At 44.0% G+C, this 24460-nt stretch overlaps 1 protein-coding gene across 4 annotated transcripts in view; it reads left to right on the forward strand.

Moving 5' to 3' along the window:
- SH3TC2 (SH3 domain and tetratricopeptide repeats 2) overlaps positions 1–24460 on the forward strand; it is a 55169-nt gene that overhangs the window by 21008 nt on the left and 9701 nt on the right. For 3 of the 4 annotated variants that reach the window (XM_063120597.1, XM_063120599.1, XM_063120596.1), the window contains exons 3-14: positions 1840–1944; positions 3526–3653; positions 5128–5233; positions 6311–6454; positions 7138–7333; positions 8394–8467; positions 9976–10171; positions 13716–13852; positions 14785–14826; positions 14931–16640; positions 16762–16942; positions 23005–23155. In XM_063120597.1, the coding sequence (XP_062976667.1) occupies positions 1840–1944; positions 3526–3653; positions 5128–5233; positions 6311–6454; positions 7138–7333; positions 8394–8467; positions 9976–10171; positions 13716–13852; positions 14785–14826; positions 14931–16640; positions 16762–16942; positions 23005–23155 (3170 nt within the window). The remainder of the gene's footprint in view (positions 1–1839; positions 1945–3525; positions 3654–5127; positions 5234–6310; positions 6455–7137; positions 7334–8393; positions 8468–9975; positions 10172–13715; positions 13853–14784; positions 14827–14930; positions 16641–16761; positions 16943–23004; positions 23156–24460) is intronic. The other variant, XM_063120598.1, reaches the window with a different exon arrangement.

Here is a 24460-nt window from a genome sequence, read left to right on the forward strand (position 1 = left end):
GGCAACTGAGAAGGTGCATTGCCATGCAGAGATATTTCTGTGGGATGGGATCTTATATAGGGATCTTTTTTCTCTGTTCCTTTGGAGTCCGTTACTCTTCCAACTTGACCTGTCTTTTTATTTATTGAAAACATTTCAATCCCACCTCTGCACTTTGCTCAATGGGGTTATGAGAAACCTATCATAAAACATCAAAACAAACTGGCAGTAGTACTGTTAAAAATAAAAAGTTCAGCAACAAAAACCACCCAATCCCCACCATTGGCTCTGTTCAATCACCTTTAGCAGCCAGGGCCTTTTCAGCTTCCAAAAGATTGCCTAAATAAATAGGATGCGTGATGTCCCTTGAATCTTAACAAGGGGGCACATTGGCCACACAATTTCTCTGCTAGTTTGTTCCAAAAGTGTTAGGGCTAAGGACAGACAAATCTGTCTATTTCTGGTTATGTCAGTTCTGCATGTTTTCACCCACAGTTCTGTTCCATTCCTGCATGAATCTGGGAATAGTTTCAAAATACATACACAAATGTGTATTTTAATGTGTGTGTGTGTGTGTGTGTGTGTGTATGCATATTTTCTCTCAAAATCTGCATTTAAACCCATTTTTTCATATGTCTAAACTGCTAAAAACTGCAATACAGTGTTCAGAGAAATGGAAAATCCATTGGATAACTAATTTCCAGTATGTACTTCAGACCAAGAGAAACAGATCAGGACATTTCATACAGAGATTTGCAGAGATCGAATTCCTCAAGCATCCCTCCTCAGGGCTGTTGTGGAAAAGGCCTTCCTCTAAGTCAGCGTTCCCCAAACTAGTGCCTTCTGGATGTGTCGAACTATAACTGCCATCATCCCTATACTGGCTGGGTTGATGGGAGTTGTAGTCCTCTTAGCTGCTCTAAGCAAAGCCCAATCCTAACTGGAGTGGATGGTTTGTATTGGGACATCCATTTTCCTTAACAAGGGGGTGGGCAGAACATACAGTAGATCTGGATATACTGGTAGAGCCTTGGGTGATTTGCAGTAGATCAGCCAAGATTTCTGGTTCCCAATTGTTTAAAAATAGGAACAATCAAATTATTCTCCCTAAATTCTACTGTTAAAATGAAGGAAGTATTGTAAATTCCACTCAGTCCTGGCACTCAAAAGAAATTCCTCAGCTCAGGATGCATGTATCCGAAGTCTTTTGTGCCTGGCTCCATTTGATGAATCTTGGGAACCTCCAGTATCAGAGGCAGTATGGGGAACATGGGTGGGATGGTACTGTTGCACCGTGTCCTGCTTATGGGTCCCTGGTCAACAGCTGTTTGGCCACTGTGTGAACAGAGTGCTGGACTAGATGGACCCTTAGTCTGATCCAGCAGGCCTCTTCTTATGTTCTTAAGGAACGACAGTCCTTTGTTTCCTCACTTTGGCAAGGGACATACTGTACCTCAATGCTAGTAGAGGAGGGAGGGCAGTAAATACGTTTCCAGATTTTTGGGGACTTTAACACCCAGATGCTTCTGCCAGCATGGCCAATGATCAAGAATGCTGGTAGTTGAACTCCAAATCATCTGGAGATCTACCCTCGTAGTAGAGCATAGAGGATGCTTTGGATGTACAGAGTTCTAGATTTGGCCAACAACCTAAAAATCCTTATGTAGAAAGACTAGGAAAGAATTCTGTTTGAGACCTTGGGGAGCTGCTACCACTCCAAGATGAAATCTCTGGGCTTGATTGTCCATTGGTCAGATGAGTGCTTGGCAGCTCTTTATATGTCCCCTTTCGTTACGCCATTGCTTTACCTCTTCTGAAAAAGTTGACAGTAGTCCTTCTGCCTGCATGGTGACTTGTCAGGTAATCCCAGGGAACTGGATCCAGGAAGTGAGCCTGCACAGATAGGAGAGGGCATTCTGGAAACTGAATCCGTGTCACTGGCTGTAGGTGAAGGGTTCCCAAATGGTAAGTTTTTGTCTAATTACTGCTTTATGTTTTAACACCTGTAATTAAGAAGTAAGAAAGAGAGAAACGATCCAACTCTCAAAATCATTGCACCTGGAGTATTTCAAAAGATTAAGAATAAGATGTGAAAAGGAAGGGGCAAAGGGGAACAGAGTTTGTAGAAGTCCAAGTCTATAATTCAAGATGTTAGTGCAGAAGACAGCAAGAATGGTTAAGTGATGTGTCAATGTCTTATACCATCCAACCTCTTTCCAGCAGCTAATGTCCTTCAAAGTTTTGCATAAAGTCCACTTAGATTTAATGCGAAGCATACGGTTTGATAAAGATTTTCTCAGATGCATCCCCAAACAATTGCTGATTCTCTTGTGATAACTTCATATGTGTTTCGCCACAAAGAAAAGGTACGTGCTGCAAAAGTTAGATAAATCTGTGTGAAAATGCTGCACGAATCCTGATAAGAGATGTTTCTGAATAAGGGGGAGGGGAACATGTAGCAAGCTACCAGCACTCTTTTGGAAGTAAGAGGTGGGCAGCAGTCTCCAGCACTGACCCGCAGGCTGAAACAGCTGGTTTCAGTAGTGCATTAATCCCTTCTAATTGGTTGCAGTAACTGCGAGAGAACGGAGAAAAAAGCAAGTCAACATGAGTTATACTGATTCCTTTATAGTTCAATTCAGGGAAAGTAAGTGAAGGAAACTCCTTGCCATACAAACTATACTAGACTGGCTCCAAGAAGCATCTTACTGCTGTAAGGTGACTTGTCCCTCCTAGGTCCTGGCAGGCATTTCAAGAAACTGCACCTTCTGCTTGTTACCCGTAGGAGAGGTCATGCAAGTGGATTAAACAATTTAGCATGTTCAACGCTGTTGACTGAGTAGGTTTCAGGTCCTTGTGCAAGGGGTGTTATGAAACCAGTGAAAGATTGGAAGTGAAGGATGTCACAATACAAACACTCCTGGAACACCTCCTCAGAACTATCCTGAAGCCACTCTAGCTGTTCCAGTGCTGTGACTTTAAATTCACCCCAGTTTTTGCTTGCAGACGTCTGACATTTGGGACGTGGAGCTTGTCTTCAACAGGGTCATAAATCTGTTATTATGATGTGTGGTTTCTTGCAGGATGAATAACATTTCTTTCATACGTATCTATCCATCCATCCATCCTTTATATGGTAGAACTTCTGCATGACTGTTTGTCTCATTTTCTTCATAATCCTCACTTATTACCAAAACAGACGTTACTTTAAATCTGCATTGACTTCCCCCCATTTTTACTCTAGAGTAAGTGCACCCCCCCGATCTGGATTGGGACCTTAGCTTGGGGAGGGGAGAGGGATTTTAACACCTGGATCAGGCACCTATCTATCCCATATACTTACTCTAGAGTAAAAATGAAAACAAAAAGGTATAACTGCTAGATAAAGATTTAAAGTAATATTGTTTTTTGCCCTAAAACCTGCAATTAGACTGATTGAATGCTGGTCCATGCGGAATGCTGCTGGTGGAGAAAGATAGTTCAGAATATAGTATTTTCTCTCCATTAACTGCCTTTTTCTCTTCCTTTTCTTTTTTAATTTTGAAGAGATTTCCCTCTCATTTTCTGTCAAGAGTCGCTCTGGACAGGGCCTCAATCCCCAGCTGCAAGAGACAGCAAGAAAGAAGTTGTGGGCCCTGGAAAATGACGATAAAGATGTTAGTGCTCTTTTCAAGGTAGTTATCGCTACTTATTTTCTAAAGCACTGACTATTGCTATAGCATTATGAATATGAACATATGACACCACCTTATGCTGCGTCATCTTGCCTAGTAATGACCAGCACCAGTTCTTGAAGATCTCAAGGAGATGTCCCTCCTAGACCTCCTATCTGAGAACATTTTTTCATTGGAATTGCCAAGGAATGGAATCTGGGACCTACTGCATGCAAAGTGCTTGCTCTAGGGCTGAGCTATGGCCTCTGCTTGTGATCTTTGGCGTAACTACATAAAGCAGACAGAGATGTATTGTCAGTGTCTTTTAATTACATCTTCCACACCTATCATTGTACTATGTGCCAATGGAACTGCAGTAATGTGTGGAAATCACAGCTGTCAACAAAGTCCTAGACCTGTAGGATGAAAATGTATAGTTTTTTTAATGTTTACTTTTTAAAATACCACCCAAGAGAAGTATACAATACCTTCCATTCTTCTAAGTTCTTTATCTACCTTCTCCCTTAACATAATTGGAAATTTACGAGAAGCATGCACCATTGGTATTATCTGTGGATCCATTTTAATTATATATTGACCTGGCATACATCATAATCTCCGAAACATCTTCATATTGTTTATATATTTCTTTTCCTTCCTTACATTCTAACAAATTTACTCTTTTCACTAGGTCTAATGCAATAACTGCTTTTAGACCCAAAATTGATTGTGCTTCAAAATCTACTACTTGAAATTCTAACTCAAATCCCGTTGTCGGGTAATCCCAATGCCTAAGAGGGAGTGTAGTATTTCTAGGTGGCCATCTGGGTCCCGGAGCAGCCCCCACTCTTTTCCTGGTGGAAGGTGCCCAATCGCTGGTCGCCTTCCACCAGGCTCCGACCCCAGGTTGACCCCGGATTGGCTGTAGAGCAATATTACATGGTGGAAGCCCCGTTGTGATATCACTCTGTTTGAAATAGTTGGGGTAAATCCGACTTTTTCAAAACGCAGCATCACGGGGAAGCCCGTAATGGCTGCAAAGCTGTGTCTGCATTGTCTAACCAACGGGGTGCAGATCCACAGCCGCCACACAGCTTTCCCTGTGTATAGATAGCCCAAGAACTTACTGGGTGTCCGCTGGGGGATCAATGCAAAATCAGGTGGGCATGGCAGGGAAGGAAATGGAGTATTCTGAAAGAAGGCATAGCTGTCTGGAACAGGAACACTCCCCCCCCCTGCAAGGCTCTGTTGCAGTCCCAGTGGTAAGGATGAACCCCTAATCTTCCTGAATATTGACACTGCTGTAGTCTTGACTTTGGGCATAGAATCATGGTCTAGAGTCCAGGTTCCAAATGTCATCCTTGTAATTTGGAAAAACAAGATATGGCACATGCTAACTTTTCACATCTGAATCGCCAAGACAAGTGGTATCTCAGGATTCCTCTGCTGAACCTGCGGAACTCCCCATATTCTTTTCTGCTCTCCCTTTTTGCAGGAGCTTTCAGCCAGGCTGGTGTGCATCCAGGCACAGGAGGATCGCTTTTTGCTCTCCTTCAAGACTGTAGAAGAAATCTGGAAGTTTTCAACATACTTAGCACTCGGTAAAGTGCATCATTTGGAGGGGGTGATTGGCATTCTATCAGGAGAGCTGGAGGGTGGTGGTGAGGTTATAAAATAAGCACCCCGGGCTTTAAGGCAGAATTGTGATATGGTATGAGAGATGTGGAACTCCTGCCTCTGTGTGTCTTTTCCAAATTTTCCTTGTGAGGTTTACTGTAGAGGTGGAGAACCTCTTTCAACCTGAGGGCTAGATTCCATTTCAGAGAAGCTCTCGGGGGCCACATTCTAGTGATGGGCAGGGCCAAAAGCAAAAGGGGTGGGGTCAAAATACTCAAAATACCAGCATATTGTAGCTTCAAGCTCTTATTGACAGTAACTAAGCCTTAGGAGAGGCAGTTCAGCCTTCCAAAATGGGGGGGGGACATGCAAAGGCTGGAAAACCACCAAATGATTGGTGGTCAGAGGAAAGGCAGTGTGACCATTTGGGGAACACCGGAGGGCCAGATTTGACCCATAGGGATGAGGTTGCCCACCCTTAGTCTAGTGCAATGCAACACACTTTCCCCAAGACCAGCAGGCTGTGATGCAATGCAGGGGTGGAGCAAAGTGGATTGTGATTATGTTTATGGTGCATTGTGTCCGGTGAGACACTCGGAGGAAGAGAGGAAAAGAGAGACAGAGTGGCAGTGCTTCCATGTCCCCAAGAAGGTCTCGTTCCACCCACAGAAAGTGTTTAAAAGAGCCACGCATAAGCACATGCTGAAAGGCTTGATGGGTCAAGGTGATGATGACCAACAGTAGACATATGAATCTTAATCAATTTGTCGATTGATTAATTAACTGATGGGTAATAGGATTTTTAAAAAGTTTAATTGCTTTGAAGTTTGTGATGTATTTCTGCTGATCTTATTGTTAACCACTTCTGAGCTTTTTGCTATGAGGTGGTCTGTAAATCTGACAATTATTTTGGCTTCAGTTTAGGCCCTAAGGCTGTATGATGTGGCCCTGCAGAATGGCTGACAATTGAGATCAAATGTTTGTCTCGGACAGGCACTGCTATTTCTGCTTTGGGGGACTGTATTATATCTTTACATTGTTCCTTTGGTGTGATGGATTAGGCTACGTGGCTTGCTGTTTGGAGAATCTTCTCTTCACCCCAGAGTACTGGCTGAACTGTGCTCTGGTGGAGGACACCGAGATCAGTGTAACTATAGATGAAGATCACATGGCCACCATGTACCTGGGTCTTCTGCTCCAGGAAGGTAAGAAACATGAGCCAAGCCTTCTAGCTCATCCCCAAATATCCCGTTAGGAATATGTTTGGGGCCAATTTGATTTGGTATTGATGCAACGTATTCATAAAGTGGTTCCCCATGTGGGAGGGGGAAGTTGTTACTTACCTTACCTGGCTTTCTCTAAAACATAGAGGAACTAAACCAAGGTGAGGTTATAAATCAATAAAACAAAACCAACACTAATATAATTATCAAGAATAACCATAAAACAGTACCACTTAAAATGTAGAACTATATCAGATGTCTTCCAAAAGAAGAAAGTCTCCACTAAATTTTGAAAGGGAACCAAAGACTGAGCCAAACAAGTCTTCTGGGAAGGGAATGCCACAGTAGTTGCACCATGACAGAAAATGCCGCTTACTGAAGCTACCAGTCCATCCTTTGAAGATGGTGGCACATGGAACAGGACTTCCCAGGAAGTTTTAAGAGTGTAAGGAGGTTTGTATGGGAGTAGACCAGCCTTCCCCAACATGGTGCCCTCCAGGTGTTTTGGACTTTGACTCCCATGACTCACAAACAGCAAATTCAGTGGTCAGAGATGATAGTCCCAGAAATCTAGAGGGCACCAAGTTGGGGAAGGCAGGAGTAGAAACTCCCGTGTTGTTTGTACACCAAGAACCATGGCCCTTCTTTCTCTTCTCTGTCCACAGGAAACTTCTTTGCCAGGGCAGTGTTCAATGTCCTGGCAGAGGAAGACGAGGAGGATTTGAAGCTCCACAAGAATGAGCTAGTCCATGTGAAAGACATTGGGCATGAAACTAAATGGGAAGGGACATCTCTCTTAACCGATCAGAGGGGTCTGGTCCCTGTTACAACCATAGAACCATTGCCCCATCCCTTCTACCAGTAAGTAGGCGGCTGCAGTAATCTATACATGTTGAGCCATGGTGGTCATCTGTTTGGTCCAGTCATATTCAGAGAATATGGACAAGGCACCATTCTTATCTCTAAGATTAAGATGTCTGCTGCTTTCCATAGCTACCTATCTGCCTAACCTTTGTGGAATTGTACATATTTCATGCCGCAGATTCTACATGGAAGGAAACCTTATAGAAACACGTTTTCCCCCTTCCACTTCAGCCAGCGAGACCAAGTGGTTTTGGCAGCAGTGTTTTCAGTGGAATAATTTTGGACTTTGCTTTTGCATACAAGAATGCCTTTGTTTGCTTGGTGGGGAATTTCTGGTTCTTCACCTCGGATACGTAGTCACATTATGGCAATAAGAACGTCAACTGCAGGTCTAAAATGAAAGTCCCTTTCATAATGTACCAAATTCATCAAAGCTGGGAGGCTGTCTGGAAGAGACAAGGGGTTCTGTGTCCAATAACAGCACATTCTCCTTTTCTGTGGATTGTCACTTAAGTGTGTACCAAACGTCTTGCTGGGAAGATCAATGTTCTTTCCATAGAAACGGCCTCATTCCTGTTTGCCTATCTAGCTCAGTGTTGTCTATACTGACTGGCAGCAGCTCTCTGGCAGAGGTATTTCCCACCACCTACTACCTCATCCATTTTTCTAACTGGAGTTGCCATGGATTGAAACTTGGGACCTAGGTATTAGGCCATGTGCTCTAATACTAAGTTATGGTCCATATCCAGCTGTCTCCAATGGTGGCAAGCCTGATGCCCCTGGAAAGTTCTTAAATTGGGCATGATAATTATATTCAGACCTTGTGTTTATCCCCACTCTCTGAATTTGTGTAATCTTTAAAAAATGAAAAGACTTATTACCATTATCACACTTTTGGGTCATGGATTCCATGACTGAATTATAAAAGCTATGGCAAGCAAGGAAGTACATTTGGCAGCAACTGAACGCACCTAACACCTGATTTTCTCCTACCTTGGACACTAAGTAAACTATTCTCTGAAAGAAGCAAGTTGTTCACAGCTCTTCACATTCACAGGTGGTTTCTGAAGAACTATCCAATGAGCTGCGGCATCTCCAAACAAATCAGTGGAGCTGACTCTTTGCAGACTGGTGAGTATCGTCTCATGGAAGGGTTAACTCAAGATCAGCTTGCTTAAGACAACTCCACCTGGCATCCTCTCTATTTTACCTATGGGCAGCTTGCAGGCCACATCTGGCCCTTCAAGGTGGCCTTTTCAGGAGCCCAAATTATCACCTGCCACATTTGCCACTGCCACTAATGGAGAAGAAGGTATGTGGGGAGAGTCATTCCTTCATGCCTTTCTCTCCCCGTGTCAATTATGCTCTTCCAAGAGTGCCAGTCAGCTGTCTGCCCTTCTCCATCCCAGTAGGGAGAGGCACTGAAATCTGAACAGGGAGAGACATAATCACCAGCACGATCCCCGCTTTCAAAAGGATCTCAGCATACATGGAGGGGCAATTGAAACCTCCCCATCCCTACATGCTGAGATGTAAGTGGGGGAAGAGAGTGAATGTGGTGTGTGCGTGTGCGCGTGCGTGCATGGCCCCTGACTTAGTGCTCATTGTTGTATGTGGCCACCCCAGCTTTATTTGGTATCGAAAAAGAAGAGCAATTTTTAGCAGGTCTTGCATTTGCACAGTATGAGGCTTGCGTTGTTATTGTTTAAACTCAAAATTGAATGCTCAGAAAATTAAACATTTCCCCGTCCTAGTGACCATCAGAAAATTGAGGATTGGGATGCTTAGTTATTAAAAGGTAATGAGAAAAGCCCCCCCCCCCCGGGCCCATTAAATCTCTGTTCTTCTGAGAAGGCATTCGCTATTGGCTGTACTAGGGGTTCTTGGAAAGAAAGACACATTTGCCCTTCTTAATGAAGACACACACACACCCCAAAAAAAAAGGAAAAGGGAGGATTCATGAACATTTCATCAGCATCAAAACTGCTACCTGCTTTCAGAGATTTTTCTCAAATCACTAAAAAACTAGCGAGTGCTCAGCGTTGCCTTGAATAGATTTCATTTGTCCCCCAGTTCCTGGTTGGCTATTGACATCAAATGTGACCGGTCCAGATAGCCTTCCTTTCACTCTAAATTAGCATCGTTTGCCCTTAGTGACATCAGCATATAGGCAAATCTGATTGGCTTCGTGTCATGACATCATCACATTTATCATGTGATACCTAATTGACTAGAAGCACTCCATGCAGAAAAAAAGGCTAACCAAGAGGTGGGGAAATGGTACCAAAGTAGCTGATTGGGGTACAAAGGCAGCAAACCGGCACAAGAAAGGGTGTATCTTTTCAGTGGTTTGGCTTATTGAGGGGGAATTACATCTCCCCCCACTCATGCTGCTTTCATCCTGGAAATAGAAACAGGTGAACATTCCACCCAGCCAGCTGTTTGACATTAAGAAGAACAGGCTGTGGTTTCAGGTGAAACCTAAGCTGCAGGAGAAAGCAAAAATGTTATGAGAAACAAAGGGTCCTTGTTTTCATGCTCAGATCATAAGTATGCCCTTCCTTGCCACTGGCTACTGTGCTTCCAAGAGAGAATGGCTCAATTGTTCTGTATGCTGAAGCTTTCATTTTGTCCTTCAGGCCAAGGGAGGTGCACAGCCACTGAGGATCACAGAGGGAGCGGATGGGACGAATTGAGTTTCTGCAAAGGAGACAGGCTTGAGATCATTGGCTTTCTCATTCCAGGCCTTCAATGGTTTATAGGGAAATCCATGACCAGCGGGACAATAGGCTTTGTCCAAACCAAATGTGTACATCCTGAGACTTATGAACCAACGTAAGTGTTAGGTACCCATGCAATGGATGGGTGGTTGGTTGGGTAGGGAAGCCCTTGAAGTAGAGATCAAGACCAAATTGTTGGTGGTTGCATGTAGACCACATGCAAAGCTGTCAGAAATGGTTTATACTGTGGTGAATGTTACATCGTTTGCTGGAGGGTGCCTGTTCAGTAATAGAAGAAAAACATAAAGTAGCTGAAGATGGGGTACTTCAATTGCAACAACCTTTGTTTGTGTGACTTGTAAGGTCGTGAGTCTGAAGACTTAGCATGACAAAAAAAAAAGGGGGGGACAGAGCAAATGTTGCTGTACATCAGGGAGGATAGCCAGTTTACAAGGGGGAAACAAGCTTAGTTGGTCATCAGCACTTCCTGCAGTTAAGTCAATTCAATCAATTTCAGGTAGTTTATATTCTGGCCAGAGGTCTATAAAAGTGGTAATAGGTCTGAGATCTCTTTTTTTCAGTGCAGATTTAACTAGCACATATGTGGCCTAGGAATTTCTATTGGCAGGGATTGACAACAGATGTTCTACAGCAGTGGTGGACAACTTGTGGCCTTCTAGATGTTTTGGCCTACAGTTCCTGGAGAGGGCAGGAGCCACAGTCAGTGGTAGAGCACCTGCATTACATGCAAAAGGTCCTGGGTTCAGTCCTCAGCATCTCCAGGTAGGGCTATGAAAGAACCTTGCCTGAAATCCTGGAGAGTTGCTCCCAGGCGGTGTTGGCAATGCTGCCCTAGTGGACCAATGGTCTGACTTCATATAACACAGCTTCTCATGTTCCTTTGGCTATGTCCACAAGGACTGATGCAAACTGTAGGCCCAAACATCTGGAGGGCCACAGGTTGCCCACCCCTGCACTATAGGCTATATCAAGGCAGATTTTGGATAATGGATTTAGTGTAGGGACTACAAGATCTTTAAAGAAGATGCTCGAAGCAATTGGTTTGTTCCATCTTTGTAGTTTTTCTTTATCCCTGATAGGTGTTCAGAAAAATATGAGAGGCTGACAGCTGTCTTAGGGAACTGTCATGTGTGACATCAACAGTGCAATCCTATGTGTGTTTACTCAGAAGTGAGTGCCATTGTATTCAGTGGAGCTTACTCCCAGGTAAGTCTGCATAGGAATGCAACCTAAGAAGCATAACTGAATCTCTTGTGCTTTTTAAAACATTGCTTTTATTGATGATATGTAAACTTTTAAGCAGGATTTGATATTGGTGACTATGATACACTGAGAAAACGGGGGTGGGGGCGGAATAGAACAAGCCTACCACTTTTATGAAATTAACAATACATAGGCCCCTATCCAGCCAGCCAATGGAAAACAAGTAGGAATTAATATAAAATGTTCTTATATAAAAGAAGGCAAACACTACAAAACACAAACACCTAACCATAGTGTTCCTCAGCTATCCTGCATCCACACATAAAATGTGTTGATATTTAGTCTGCTTTAACTTAGAGATACTTGAGTCATCTTGATATGCGAGTTAGATTGTAGTCCTAGGGTCCCTGGCAGGCTGTCCCAGGGCTGATAGGATATTTTGGCCTTTTTCTCCAGCCATGGACAGGGGAGTCCACAAACAGAGGAGGAGGTCTGCTGGCAGAGACCTCCTTGCAGCAGTGGAAACCGCCAACCTTGCTCCTTTACCATTGGTGCTATGATGGCACTTGGGAAGAAAACGGGAATTGTCTAGGGAGTTGCATCTACTGGATCCAAAGGTCCCCATTCCCTCCGTATGTCCCCCGAATGGGAAAGACAATACTTTGGAGCTGGTATTGTCAATTTCCCTCCTATTGTAGGCAATGGGCAGTATTCAGTCAGACACCAATGCTAACATAATTTACATTGCAGTGGTGTAAGAGACTTCTAGTGCAATGTGAATAGCCTTAGCTGGTGTGATAGGATTCCCTGGAAAACCTGTTGTGCCAGCGAATACTATTGGTGTTGCCCTAGAGGTCTTTTATGCTAGCGCAACCTAAGTTACATTAGTGCTAGTGTCTGATTGGATTCTACTCATTGGGAGGGGAATTTTTACAGGATACACAAACAAAGAAAAAAAGGGGGAGTAAGGGCCCCACCTTCTGCCCTGGCATGTGCAATGGAGCAAGGTGCAGGAAGTGGAGATTCATCCACCATGGATTTTTTTCCACCAGCATCTTAGGATTGCTCTGTAAGGGAGATCAAATGTAAAGAAATGTAGACTTCATCATCAACTGCCTGGCTGGCCATATGCACGATATGTTAATGTTTGCATAATTAAGGTATCCCCTGCTCTTTGTAACTGCTGTTTCCCTATGGGCTCTCTAGAATCCTTCCATAATACACCCATTGTGGTTTTGTGTCATATCATACATGAATGTTGATGCAGGAGGTAATTGAGAAGATGAGTTAAGTGTATATCCCAGCCAGCCAGTACAGATTTACATTTGTGCTAGTAACTGGTTTTATTTATGCCTCCTGTGTGAAAAGAACTTTTGAATGTATGTGTGTAGAGGTATGTGTGAAATCGTGGTGACCACAAGGTGCCACTGTTGTCTCTCTCCAAACTATAATATTGCTTATATACTCTGGGAAGATTTCCGTTAGAATGATAATTTCCTTTCAGTTTAAGTGGATAATGAAAGTCATGGGTATTGATCTTATACAATCTTATACATGTCTACTTAGAAATAAGACACACTGGATTCAGTGGGGCTTACTCCCAGGTAAGTGAGGATGGAATTGCAGCCTAAATTATTACAACTGAGATCGCATGCCCACTTATTTGTAAGTAAGCTCCATTTAATTCAGTGGGACATACATAGAATTGCAGTCTTGCAGTAAAACCCTAAACACACTTCCTAGGGAGTAAGCTCCAATGAATACAATGAGATGTACTTATGAATAAACCTGCATAGGATTGCACTGTAAATGCCCCTTCTACTCTAAAAAAACCCCCCACACCCTTCTAATGTTTTTATTAGTTATCTTAACTGATACAATAATTAACCAATTACAATAAATGACAACAAATAAATTATAGTATATTTACTGTAGTGTTCTTTGGCTTGTGCTAACAGTTTCTCTTGAGTGTTGGCAAATATTTGGGAAACTATCCTGAATGTGTTGCCATGGGCTAGGATGTAAAAGTCCTTTAACAATTTAAATAGTATCCAGACGATGGCTCTGCTTAGATGCAGAGGTGATGCGCAATTAAGATTTCTTGGCTGTCCTCACTGCCACAGAGGAGGCTCTTGAATGGACTCTAGAGTGTGTGTGTGTTTGAATCTGCCCCATGTTTCCAAAATGCAGGAAAATAGTTTCCCACCTCATCCAGGCACCTTGCTAGTTCTCTGAGATGCCGTTCTGCTGTCTGTCAGAGGGCAACCTGGATTTGCCTGGGAATGCCAGGCATTCACTGCTTGCAAAAACCTCATTGGTGGAGTTTAATGGTGCTGTACTTCCACTTCAGAGCAAGGAACTGCTATATAGGCTGTTGAAATATTACGGATCTACAACACTATTTGGCTCTTTTCCATGTTTCATCTCCAATACAGGAGAAAGAGCTCAATATTTTTCAGTGAAGAAGAAGTCACCTCCTTTCTCCAAGTGCCATGCAATGGCAGTGAGACACATTACAGTAATCTTCTCAGTGAATGGGCACAGACAGATATCACCTCCGTCTACAGGCTTGGTGAGAACCCCCCCTCCCCACCCCCTGGATGTCCACGTTCTTTTACTAGCACAATGCTCTACTCTCTGGCCTTCCTACACCCTCGGGAGGGAGACTCTGAACAATCCTATGGTCCCTGGGATACTCTCCAAGGGACCATAGGATTGCTCTCTCTGCTACTATTACTTACTTAGTTACTTTTTTACTTATTATTGTTCTTTGTTACTTAGACAGATGGTCAAATGATCTAAACGATACAGAAAGTATTACATTTATCAAAATTCAGAATCAGATTTTAGGGATAGGTAAATGAGCTAGATTTGGGGAAACTTGCACAAACCTCATGTTCAATTGCCCTTCAACTCGTGCCCGATTCCCATTCGCATTCGCAATTGCTGCTTGCCCTCCATGAACAGGTAACTTGTGCAAATCAAGCTGTGACTGAATGGGAGGTTTATGCAAGTTTCCCCAAATTTTGTAAATATCTTAATTTGTTCAACTTTCCTCCATAGACTAAAATGGAGTTGAAGAAAATTGCACATATAAGGAAATTTGCGCAAATCTAACTGGGAATCAGGAACAAGATGGCTGTGAGCACGTGTTTGATAATTTACGTTTATTTTCTGTGGACTCGTGCTTGTGCTCACGTTTGGAGTTTCGAACAGGGCATGCTTGCATGTTTTGCAAGTAAAAATTAAATTCTTAAACATCCCTACCAGACTTTGGGAAACAAACAGGGTGTTCTAATTCACTCTTCCTTCACCTTACTTGCCACAGTGCTTCCTTGTGGTTCTCTTCTGCTCTTGTCTTTCCTCCTTGGAGCAGCTCTTCCAAGTTTAAGCCATACTCCTTATCCTATCCAGTGTCTTGTGGCTGAGCCGCCAGAAGACTTTGTTAGCACTGCAGGATTTGAGGTATGACCTTCTTCCCCCGCCTTTCTCTTGGTCCCACAGATGGCTTTGAACCTGTGGCAATGTACCCACGAATGTCGTCAGGTGAGTATGGATGATGGGGAAAATGGGATCCTGGGGGTTCCCCCCCCCCGAAATGTATTACTTTGAGGGGAAATACCTCCTTGTGGCTTATCTGTCTCTTTCAGATGCAGTTGTACAGGGACTTAAGGATGGCTGGATGTTTGAGGGTTGGGGGAAGCAGTCTAGCAGTAGTTTGCCCACTCCTAGTGATTCCGAACAGTCTAGTCCACTGAGTGAATCTTCACCTTCTACCCTGGAACACTTACTTCTGCCAGAACCAGATGACTTTGATGACCCCAAGTTCTTTGTGGACCTGAATGCTGGGCACATGGAAGATTCTGATGTGTTTGATCCTATATTGACTTTCCTCAACCAAGATGGCTATGTGGCCCATTTCCAGAGTCTCTATGACCTCTCTTTTTCCTTCCTCAGTTCCACCTTCTATGGCTTCTCCAGTGAGGAGGAGCTAGTCCTATACCTAGAGACATCCAGGAATTGGGCCAAGAGGGGCCACCTTGCTTGGGCTCACATCCGGATATGCTTTCTTTTGGGCCGTCTCTGTGTCAAGAAGGCCAAGTTCTCCCAAGCACGAGTCTATTTTGAGGAAGCCATGAGCATGATGGACAGGGGGTTTGAAGACCTGCCCCTGCTTGCCTCGTTGCACACAAACCTTGCGGCCATTTACCTGAAGCAGAAGATGAAGCAGAAGTTCTTATCTATGATTGGTAAAGGGATGGCCTTTTTGGCCTGCCTGCCTGGCCACTGCTTCAGTTCTGAAAATGAGCTGGAGGTCATGATATACATTCTGAGAGAAGCCATCACTGTTGGCAACACTACTTTAGAAGCTCGGGCCTGCTTCCTTGTTGTCAGGCTCTTCTTGCAGCTGGGCAAGTATGATGAGGTCCTGCCTTTTGCAGAACGCCTGCAGTTCCTGTGTGTCAGCTTATCCAGCCAGAACTCCAGTCCACCCTCCTTAGATACATTGCCTATCCTGTCTTACCTGTATGACAAGAAGTACTTGCCACGCATTGCGTTGGCGTCTGCCAGGCTCTTCTCCCCCAGCAACACCAAGGGGACACTGACTCCTATTTGGAGAGCAGGATTCATCCTTGCAAATGCCTCTAAGCTCCTCAACACCCAAGAGAAAAGCAGCAGCATCCCTGCTCTGGCTTGCCTTTATTTAAGCTCTGCCTTGGCCTTCTCCCATGAAAATGGAACCGTGTCCACAGAGAGAACCCTGTGTGCAGTTTTATCCAAGATGTACCTCACGCATGGCATATTACAGGGAGCTGTGCATTACTCCAACAGAGCCATTGCCCTTGGCAAAGCCATGGGTGAGGAGGAAGCTTTTGAATCCTCCCTTTCCTTGGGCTGGATGTATGCTTTGAGCGGCGAGCCCAAAAAAGCAGCAGAGATCATGTTATGCCTCCTGCGCTCTCTGCGACAGACGGACAGTGTTACACAGGACGGAGTTGTTCACAACCTTTTGGCCATTGCTCTTAAAGGAGAAGGGCAGGTGCAGAAGGCCACAGAGAACTACTTATGGGCCTTGAATAAAGCCCGGGAGACGGGCAACAGGCGGAACCAAGCCATTGCCTTGTCCAACTTTGGGTGCCTGGCTGTCTCTTGCAGGGCAAACCGCCTTGCAGAATATTACTTTCTCCAGGCTGTTAGGTTGTATTTTGAACTCCAGGGCAGTGATGATGCACAGATGGAGCTGGTGCAGGTTCTGCTGTGGTTGGCCCAGTCCCAGGTAGAGCGGCACAAGACTGAAGAGAGCAAACTGTTTTATGAGCTGGCTTTGGCAATTGCCTTGAAGACACACAGTGTGCTGGGTGAGTAGCTGGCTTATGGGGATGTGGGTTGAGGAAATGCGGTGTGTGTGTTCTTTGCTACTTGCTTGACCTTTAAAAATCAATAAAAAATAAATCATGCATCCTACCCCATACCATACAGGTCAGCTTCGTGTCACTGAGTCCCTCTGCCATTTTTATAGCAAAGTGCATCCAAATACTGGAGCCTGCATTATCTATCATGAACACCAAGTTCTCCTAGCTCAGCAACTCCAGGACAGAGAAATGGAAGGACAAGTCCTGCAGGTTCTCAGCCAGCTCTACCAGAGTTTACATACAAGCAGGTGAGTGCCATGCTCAGTATTAAACTTTGGAAAAATGATAAGCCCTACAGGCAAATGAGACATTTCTGAAATTTTAAAAAACATCATTGGGTTTTGTTGGTGCCAAACAGTTTCAATTATTTTAACTTCTAACGTATTTTTTCCTGTGAAAAACAATCACATTTTATATATGAAATCCTAAAATGTCCCTGTTAAATCTAGAACCACATGGCATGTGCTACACTACCCACAATGCACTGTACAATGGGTCCTAAAATAAACCATGTGTTTGCTTCAGAAAGTATCAATATACATTTAAAATCTTTGAGGTATGTGTTTGAATTGCCTTTTTATGTAAATTGTTTTAAATGTTTGGAAAAGCAGTATGGAATACTGTAGTGAAATCAATAATAATAATAATAATAATAATAATAATAATAATACCACTTCTTTGAAAACCTATGTGTGTCATTTAAAAAAACACATGACAAATTCCAGAGGGGTAACCATGTTGGTCTTTTGAAAAAAAATTGACAAAGAGTAACAGCTCTGGCACCTTAAAGACTGACACTTGTAATCTTTGTGGCAGAAATATTCCTGGGACAGAGCTGACATTGTCAGATGCAGGAAGTGATCACTGACTGGATAGATGTATTCTGAGTACAGAGAGAAAAGAAGAAAATATGTACAGTGCACTCATTGTTTGTTTGTTTGTTTGTTTTAAAAGAAGTGTGATATAATTTTGTCTTTTTGCTTCAGATGCAAAATGTCTGCCATTGCAGGTGAGATGTGTGTTTTTACATGCCTTCAATGTGGCACCTCAGCACAGAATAGCACCGTTTGTTAATTTGTTTATTTGTTACCGGCCGTAGCCCCCCAGATGCTCAAAGCAGGCAATAGTAACTACAATCAGTAGCCAGGATCCAAAGAAGCAGCATGTATGTGCAGGAAAGAACTGTACACATGACCAGAGATTTCATGTTGGTTTTGCCGAAGTGGTTCCTACTGCTGAAGTGTCAAACTATTCCTTGCTTTCAAAAGTGGCTTGTCTCTTCAAGAATAGGAACTGCTGCAGAGACAAACATGATAGAAAATGTTAGAGGTCTCCACTTTCCATGGGGTCAGCTGTTGTTAAAATCTGAAGAGATGGCAAAGCTGTCCTGAGCTCTTTGGAGGCAGTGTGGGCGATGACCATCCTTCATAAGAAGAAAGTCTTAGTTGGCACATGCTGGTGCCTTTAGTCTAATTTTGGCTTCTGATGCAAGTGGCAAATTAAATTCAGAGGTGCACTGTGGTGGTTGTTGTTGATTATTATTATTATTATTATTATTATTATTATTATTATTATTATTATTATTGTTGATTATATTTCTATATCGCTCAATAGCCAAAGCTCTCTGGGCAGTTTACAAAAGATTAAAACCTTAAAAATACAATAGAAACTGTAATATAAAAACAATTTAAATCTCCCAACAATAAAGATAACAAGGACCATTTAAAAAGCCCTATCATACGCCTGGGTGTAGAAGAAAGTCTGGTGCCAAAAGGATGACAGTGTTGGTGCTAGGTGGATCTCAGTGGGGACAGCATTCCACAGCTGGGGGGGGGCACCACCAAGAAGGCCCTCTCCCTTGTTGCCAACCTCTGAACCTTCCTCAGAGGAGGCACCTGAAAGAGGGCCTCAGATGATGATCATAGTATGTGGGTAGGTTCATGCCAGGAAAGGTGATACATCAAGTGTTTGGTCCAGTATTATTTTTTAAATGCAACTGTCCATTTAATACTTGCAAGTTGCCACTGCCCTGCCTGCAGTAGTAGTTGTGGTTGCTCAGTACTCTGGATGGTAACCTTCGTGTGCAAGGTCAGAGTGACCTCAGAGGGAAGGAATGTCAGAAGCAGACGCCTGTCGTGTGAGCCCCGTTGTTCAAGATTAACAGTGGTGCCTCAGTCCCTGAGTGAAAACAACAGCTGGAATTCATTTGCTTTAAGGCCAATCAGCCAGACAAACAAACAAACAAAACATATAAACAACAAACAGAGCAGTGAGATATTCCAGTGCACTGCTTAGTTGTATAACTGCCCCATTGCCTTCCTCTGGATGAACATGTGTACTCTTGCGGAGCTCTTGAGTTACAAACGAGGATTTATTTATTTATTTATTACATTTATATACCGCCCAATAGCCAAAGCTCTCTGGGCAGTTTACAAAAGTTAAAAACAATGAACATTAAAAACAAATATACAGAAATGTAAAAGCATAAAAACAACAGGTTTAGTACAAATGGGAGATTTTTATCTTCATGAAAAATGAATTAAAAGTGATGCTGCCTTGAGCTCCTTGAAGGAAAGAGAAGAGAGATGAATATGTGAAATAAATGAGTGAAACCAGATTGGCTTCTGGTCGGTTTCTGAGTTCCGTTCCAAGGTGTTGGTGCTTACCTACAAAGCCCTACATGGCTTAGCATTCAGGTATCGGAAGGGTGCCTGCTCCCATAGCAACCTGCCCATGTGCCCATGTCATCTCCCAGTGCTGTCCTCCAGGTGCTCCATCCATAGCAGGTAGCAACTAGAGTGGATATTTTCATTTGGCAGCTCCATCTTGGTACTCTCTCCCCATGAAGGTTCACTCTTCTTCTCTCCCTCCCGCCCAGTTTTCTAAAATGCCCTGAAAACTGATGTTGAAGGACAGTATAGAAATGCTGTAATAAACAAATGCCTAAGAGGAAAGGAACCTATTGACATTTGGTGCAGGTAGCAAATTATGCGGGGGGGCTGTCCTGGTGCCTAGCAAGTACATATGCAGTAGGGGTGTGCACGGACCCCCCGCTCCGCCCCGCGGGCCGATCCGAAAATTTCGGATCGGCCCGCTCCGCACCGCTCCGCCCATACTCCGCTCCTCTTCGCTGCAGAGCTCCGGCTCTGAATCGGAGCTCCGCAGTGGAGGGGAGTGGCGCCAGGTAAAGCCAGGAGAGGAGGGCGGGAGGTTTACCGGGCCCTGCCGCCCGTGCGGCGATGGCGGCAGAGCCCGGTAAGGGACCAAGGGGGAGGGGGGCCTTACCTGCCTCCGTCCGCGGTCTGTCGGTGTCTTCAATTGAGCCCGCGGTTCAACCAGGAAGTCTGGGCCGCAAGCGTGAAACTTCCTGGTTTCAACTTCCTGGTTTCAACTTCCTGGTTGAACCGCTGGCTCAATTGAAGATGCTGACGGACCGCGGACGGAGGCAGGTAAGGGAGAGGAGGGCGGGGGGGGGTTACTGGGCCCTGCCGCTGTCGCCGCATGGGCGACAGCAACAGCGGCAGGGCCCGGTAAACCCCACTTATCTTTCCAGCGGAGCTCCGGATCGAGGCGAAGGATCCGCCTTCACCTCGATCCTCTTCGCCACGCTCCGCCGGCCCCCCAATCCTCTTCGCCTCCGCCTTAAGGGCAGGCGAAGCCCCCCGCTCCGCTTCTAATTCGCCGGTCCGATTAGAAGCGGAGCACATCCCTAATATGCAGTTCAGTTTTTTAAATGCAGCCCTCCATTTGGTGCTTGCAAATTGCTACTGTTCTCCCTGCAACTCTAGTTGTGGTTGCTCAGGAATCTTGATACCATTCTTCCTATGCAAGACCCAAGTGAGTTCAGAGGGAAGGAATGTAAGGAGCAGGTGCCTGTCCTGTGGGGAGTATTGTTCAAAAGTGCAGGTTACACTGGAGAAATTGGGATGCACAATGGAAGGAACTGTGCATATAAAAACCCAGCATAACCTCTTCTGTGTATTCACCTGCCAGTTAATCCTCACTTTCCCAACAACCTTGATTCAGATCTTGTCCTCTTCCTTCACTTTTATCTGTTTTGTGTAGACCTTAAGCCTCCTGTGAAGGATCTATGTCTCTTCTGTGTAGTGTTCGGCACATAGCACTAAATCAATGCTCAATCCTAGTAGGAATAAGAACTAGAATCTGGGATAGGCATTGTCACAGTCTGTGTTACCCCCTCTTGCCCCACTGTATCAAACACACACAGTTCTGCAAAAGCACATAATGTCAGGCATTTGCCTGTATCTGACATCGATACACAGATCCTGTGGCTCTTTTGCTTACCATGCTGGGGAAACTGGGGAAGGTGTGGATTTCCCTGTAACTTGGGACATGGTCACTGCTCTTTCGTCATAGTGTAAAAGAATGCTGGCCACATTTTTAGAAGAACTATAAATAGGCCCAGAGCTGGCTAATCCATTGGCGTGGGATGTAGATTCTACCTGCAGTGGGATATAAATTCTACCTGCAGTGGGATGTAGATTCTACTTGCAGTGGGATGTGGAAACTACCTTTTGTGCTTCTGCAAACTACAGGTGTTTGTTTTGTTTAAAGCTGAATAGTATCTGGGCATCATGCCCATGAGTGCTAACTTTCTACCCATCTACAGCCTGCCAGTTGGCCTCTCAAACTTCACAAAGCTCTGGCAGACTCCTCAACTTGTTGCCCAGTTATATTTGCAACCCTGCCAATATTTTTGTGCCCAGCTTGCTTATCTCTTCCTCTTTCAATGGAAGCACTCATAAGTAGGACTCCCATAATAGCTGGAGTGCCTGCCAGCTGACCCTTCTCCTACCCTTGTCTGGGGCTTCTCAGCACTGCTGCCCATTTAAAGGAGAGAGAGAGAGAGAGAGAGAGAGAGAGAGAGAGAGAGAGAGAGACTGGTGGCCCTCTATGCCCACACATTGCTGTCCACTTGAATAAAAAGAAAGAAACTTTACTTACGTACTATTGCATAGTCCCCCCTCCTCAATGAAAAATAGGTGTATCCACATGATCCTGGTTCCAGTTGCCCCAGTGTGTGTGTGAGAGAGAATTCTATGTCTTCATAAGACATGGGCTGCTGTCTGTTTCTGTGAGAGAGGAAGAGAGACCAAGGTGCCTCCATGCCGATGCCTGCTTGAAGGAGAGGGAGTGGATATTCTGACCTTAGGCTGGTGTTGCCAACCAGGCCATTGTGACCTCATACTGATGCTGCCTCCTTGAAGGTCAGAAACTGACCATTGTGACCTCATGCTAGTGCTGCCTCCTTGCAGAAGAGACTGGCCATTGTGAATTCATGCTGATGCTGCCTGCATGTTGATCCTGTCTGAATTTGGGATGATTGCCCTCCAGTTGACTGGTGATAGTGTCTCTCTATGCCACGCCTACTGCTTGCCAGACATTTTTCTTATGAATGCAAGTCACCGAACTATCAGCAGCCACTGAGATCTTTCCAGAGGGCTCACCATGTTAGTCTGCTGCACCAAAGACAATGAAGAATTGTGGCACCTTAAAGACTTAACAACATTTATTATGGCATAGATGAGGTGAAGAAGTATCATGGAGACAACCTGCAGTTATTCCCTTAAAGCACAGCAGAAAACTACAATTAAATTTAAAATGAGAACTTAATTTGTAAAATGAAAATAAAAGTAAATCCAAGCTATTATCTTCTGCACAACCCTAGAGCATACCGTTCCCACCATGTGCAGAGTGCCTTCTTTGTCCCCAGGACCTTTGTGTATTCATCCGATGTGTTTATCCATTTGCCACAACAAAGGCATAGCAGATCCCATTGGTGTGATGTGTTTCATGTGTCACATATTACGTGCCGTTGTCTGGCTGCACATTAAACTGAGTTTCATTCCTGCACCTTTGTCTCCTGTAGAGCCTATTTATTGTGGCAAAATGTGGACTGGTCTTCTGTGCAGGGAGTAGGAGAGCCTAACGTTGAGAGAGTTTGGATCTAGTTAAAAGGGGATCATTCCGTCTAAGTGTAGGGGGTACATCCAGATGAGACCATTGTATTTTGCAAAAGCTGCAACCTATCTTCAGGTAGGACTGGGAGAATTCCTGCCTGAAACCCTGCCAGTCAACGCTGACAGTAGATGGATCAAGGGTCTGACTCCATATAAGGCAACTTCTTATGTTCCTGAACCCTAGGAGTCCTGGAAGCACCCTAGGACTAAGCAGACTGGGGTGCAAGGGAAGGTTTGCATCCCTGGTCAGAAAAGAATGTTTTGATTTAACTTCATGCATGAGCTCCCTCAGTTTCTTTGTAGTAATGGAGCACCTGTGAACCCTGCAGATCCTTGAAACAGGCCCTGGACTGTACCAAGCAGAGTCTGAGAATCTTCATTGACTTGGAGGAAACAGTCAAAGCAGCACAGGCCTGGCTACAGGCTGGGAGGCTCTACTATCAAATGCAAGAGGATGAACTCGTGGAAATGTATTTGCAGGTAGGGTCAAAACAAGAGGGCCACTTGTGTCCAACGATTGCCTAACCAGTTTGTGAAAGAATATTGCAAAGATGAGGCTCCAGTCACTGATAAATAGAAAACTCCTAACTGCTGGGGTGGGGGTGGGGATCATTTTCTTAGCATATTTGGAAAAATGATTTTTCACTTACATCCTGAAGAGTGTCTGGCACACACTGGGTGCTGAGTTGGAGTCCATGTCTAGTAATAGAAGTTGTACCAGCAGTGGCAGTAAATTTCCCTCCAGTTGATAGATACTGAATAGATCTTAGCTGGAAGGGAGACATCATTCTGGTATACTGCACTCGTATACAGATTTGTGTTCAGAGCTTTACTTGTGCAGGAAATTTCCAAGTACCCTTGGCACACTGATAAACGTTCTTAAAATGTGGTGCCAAAACCTCAAATTCCATGACTTGAAAGCTCATTAGCTGAGTACTGTGATAATCTTAAATTGAGAAATTATAAATAAATTTTCCTCATTTGTCTACGTATTTGTGACTGCACTATCTCACTTCATGGCACTCAGTCCTCCTTCCGTAATTTGACACCCACTGATCTAATTCACTTCTGTTCAACCCCCCCTTCCCTTCTAGCACTCAAATTCCTGACCCACGCTCCCAGATCCATGCTACAAATGAATCTTTGTAACATGGGTTTGTGAGTGCGAGTCAGGGATTTGAGTGCTAGAAGGGAAGGAGGGGTTAAACAGAAGTGAATTAGAGCAATGTCAAATCACAGAAGGAGAAGGACTGAGTATCGTGAAGTGAGATCGTGGGACTTGATCAATGGAGAAGGCATCAAGTCTATGCAGTGTTGTTGTTGGGTTTTCTTTTAACCTTTAGCAAATATAAGGCTCCCTTTTTCCTCCCTAATCACAAGGGTTACCGCTTTGAAGAAGTCTTCTTGCTTAGAAATAGAAATCCAGGCTCTGATCTGAAGTGTCCAGTAGCAACCATGCAGATTTCTAGTCTCACAGGAAGAAAATGAGTTTAACACAAAAGAGAGGAGCCCTCAACTGGCTCCATGACCTGTATAAGATATTTCAGTGTATGTATTATAAGCCTCGTATTTATGTAATTGCTGTTATATTTCAATGCAAACTGGTATTATATTTCAGTGTGTGTTGACTATTTACTTTTATGTTCACTTAATACATATTGTATAACGTGAATGAATTTGTGCATATGTTTACATATATAGGCATTCTTACATCCCTGATAATATAGAATCAATAATCATCAATTTGTATACAGTTCTATTTATCATATTTAGGGTCCTTTTGTT

This window comes from Elgaria multicarinata, chromosome 3, assembly GCF_023053635.1.
Source record: "Elgaria multicarinata webbii isolate HBS135686 ecotype San Diego chromosome 3, rElgMul1.1.pri, whole genome shotgun sequence".
Taxonomy (NCBI): Eukaryota; Metazoa; Chordata; class Lepidosauria; order Squamata; family Anguidae; genus Elgaria; species Elgaria multicarinata.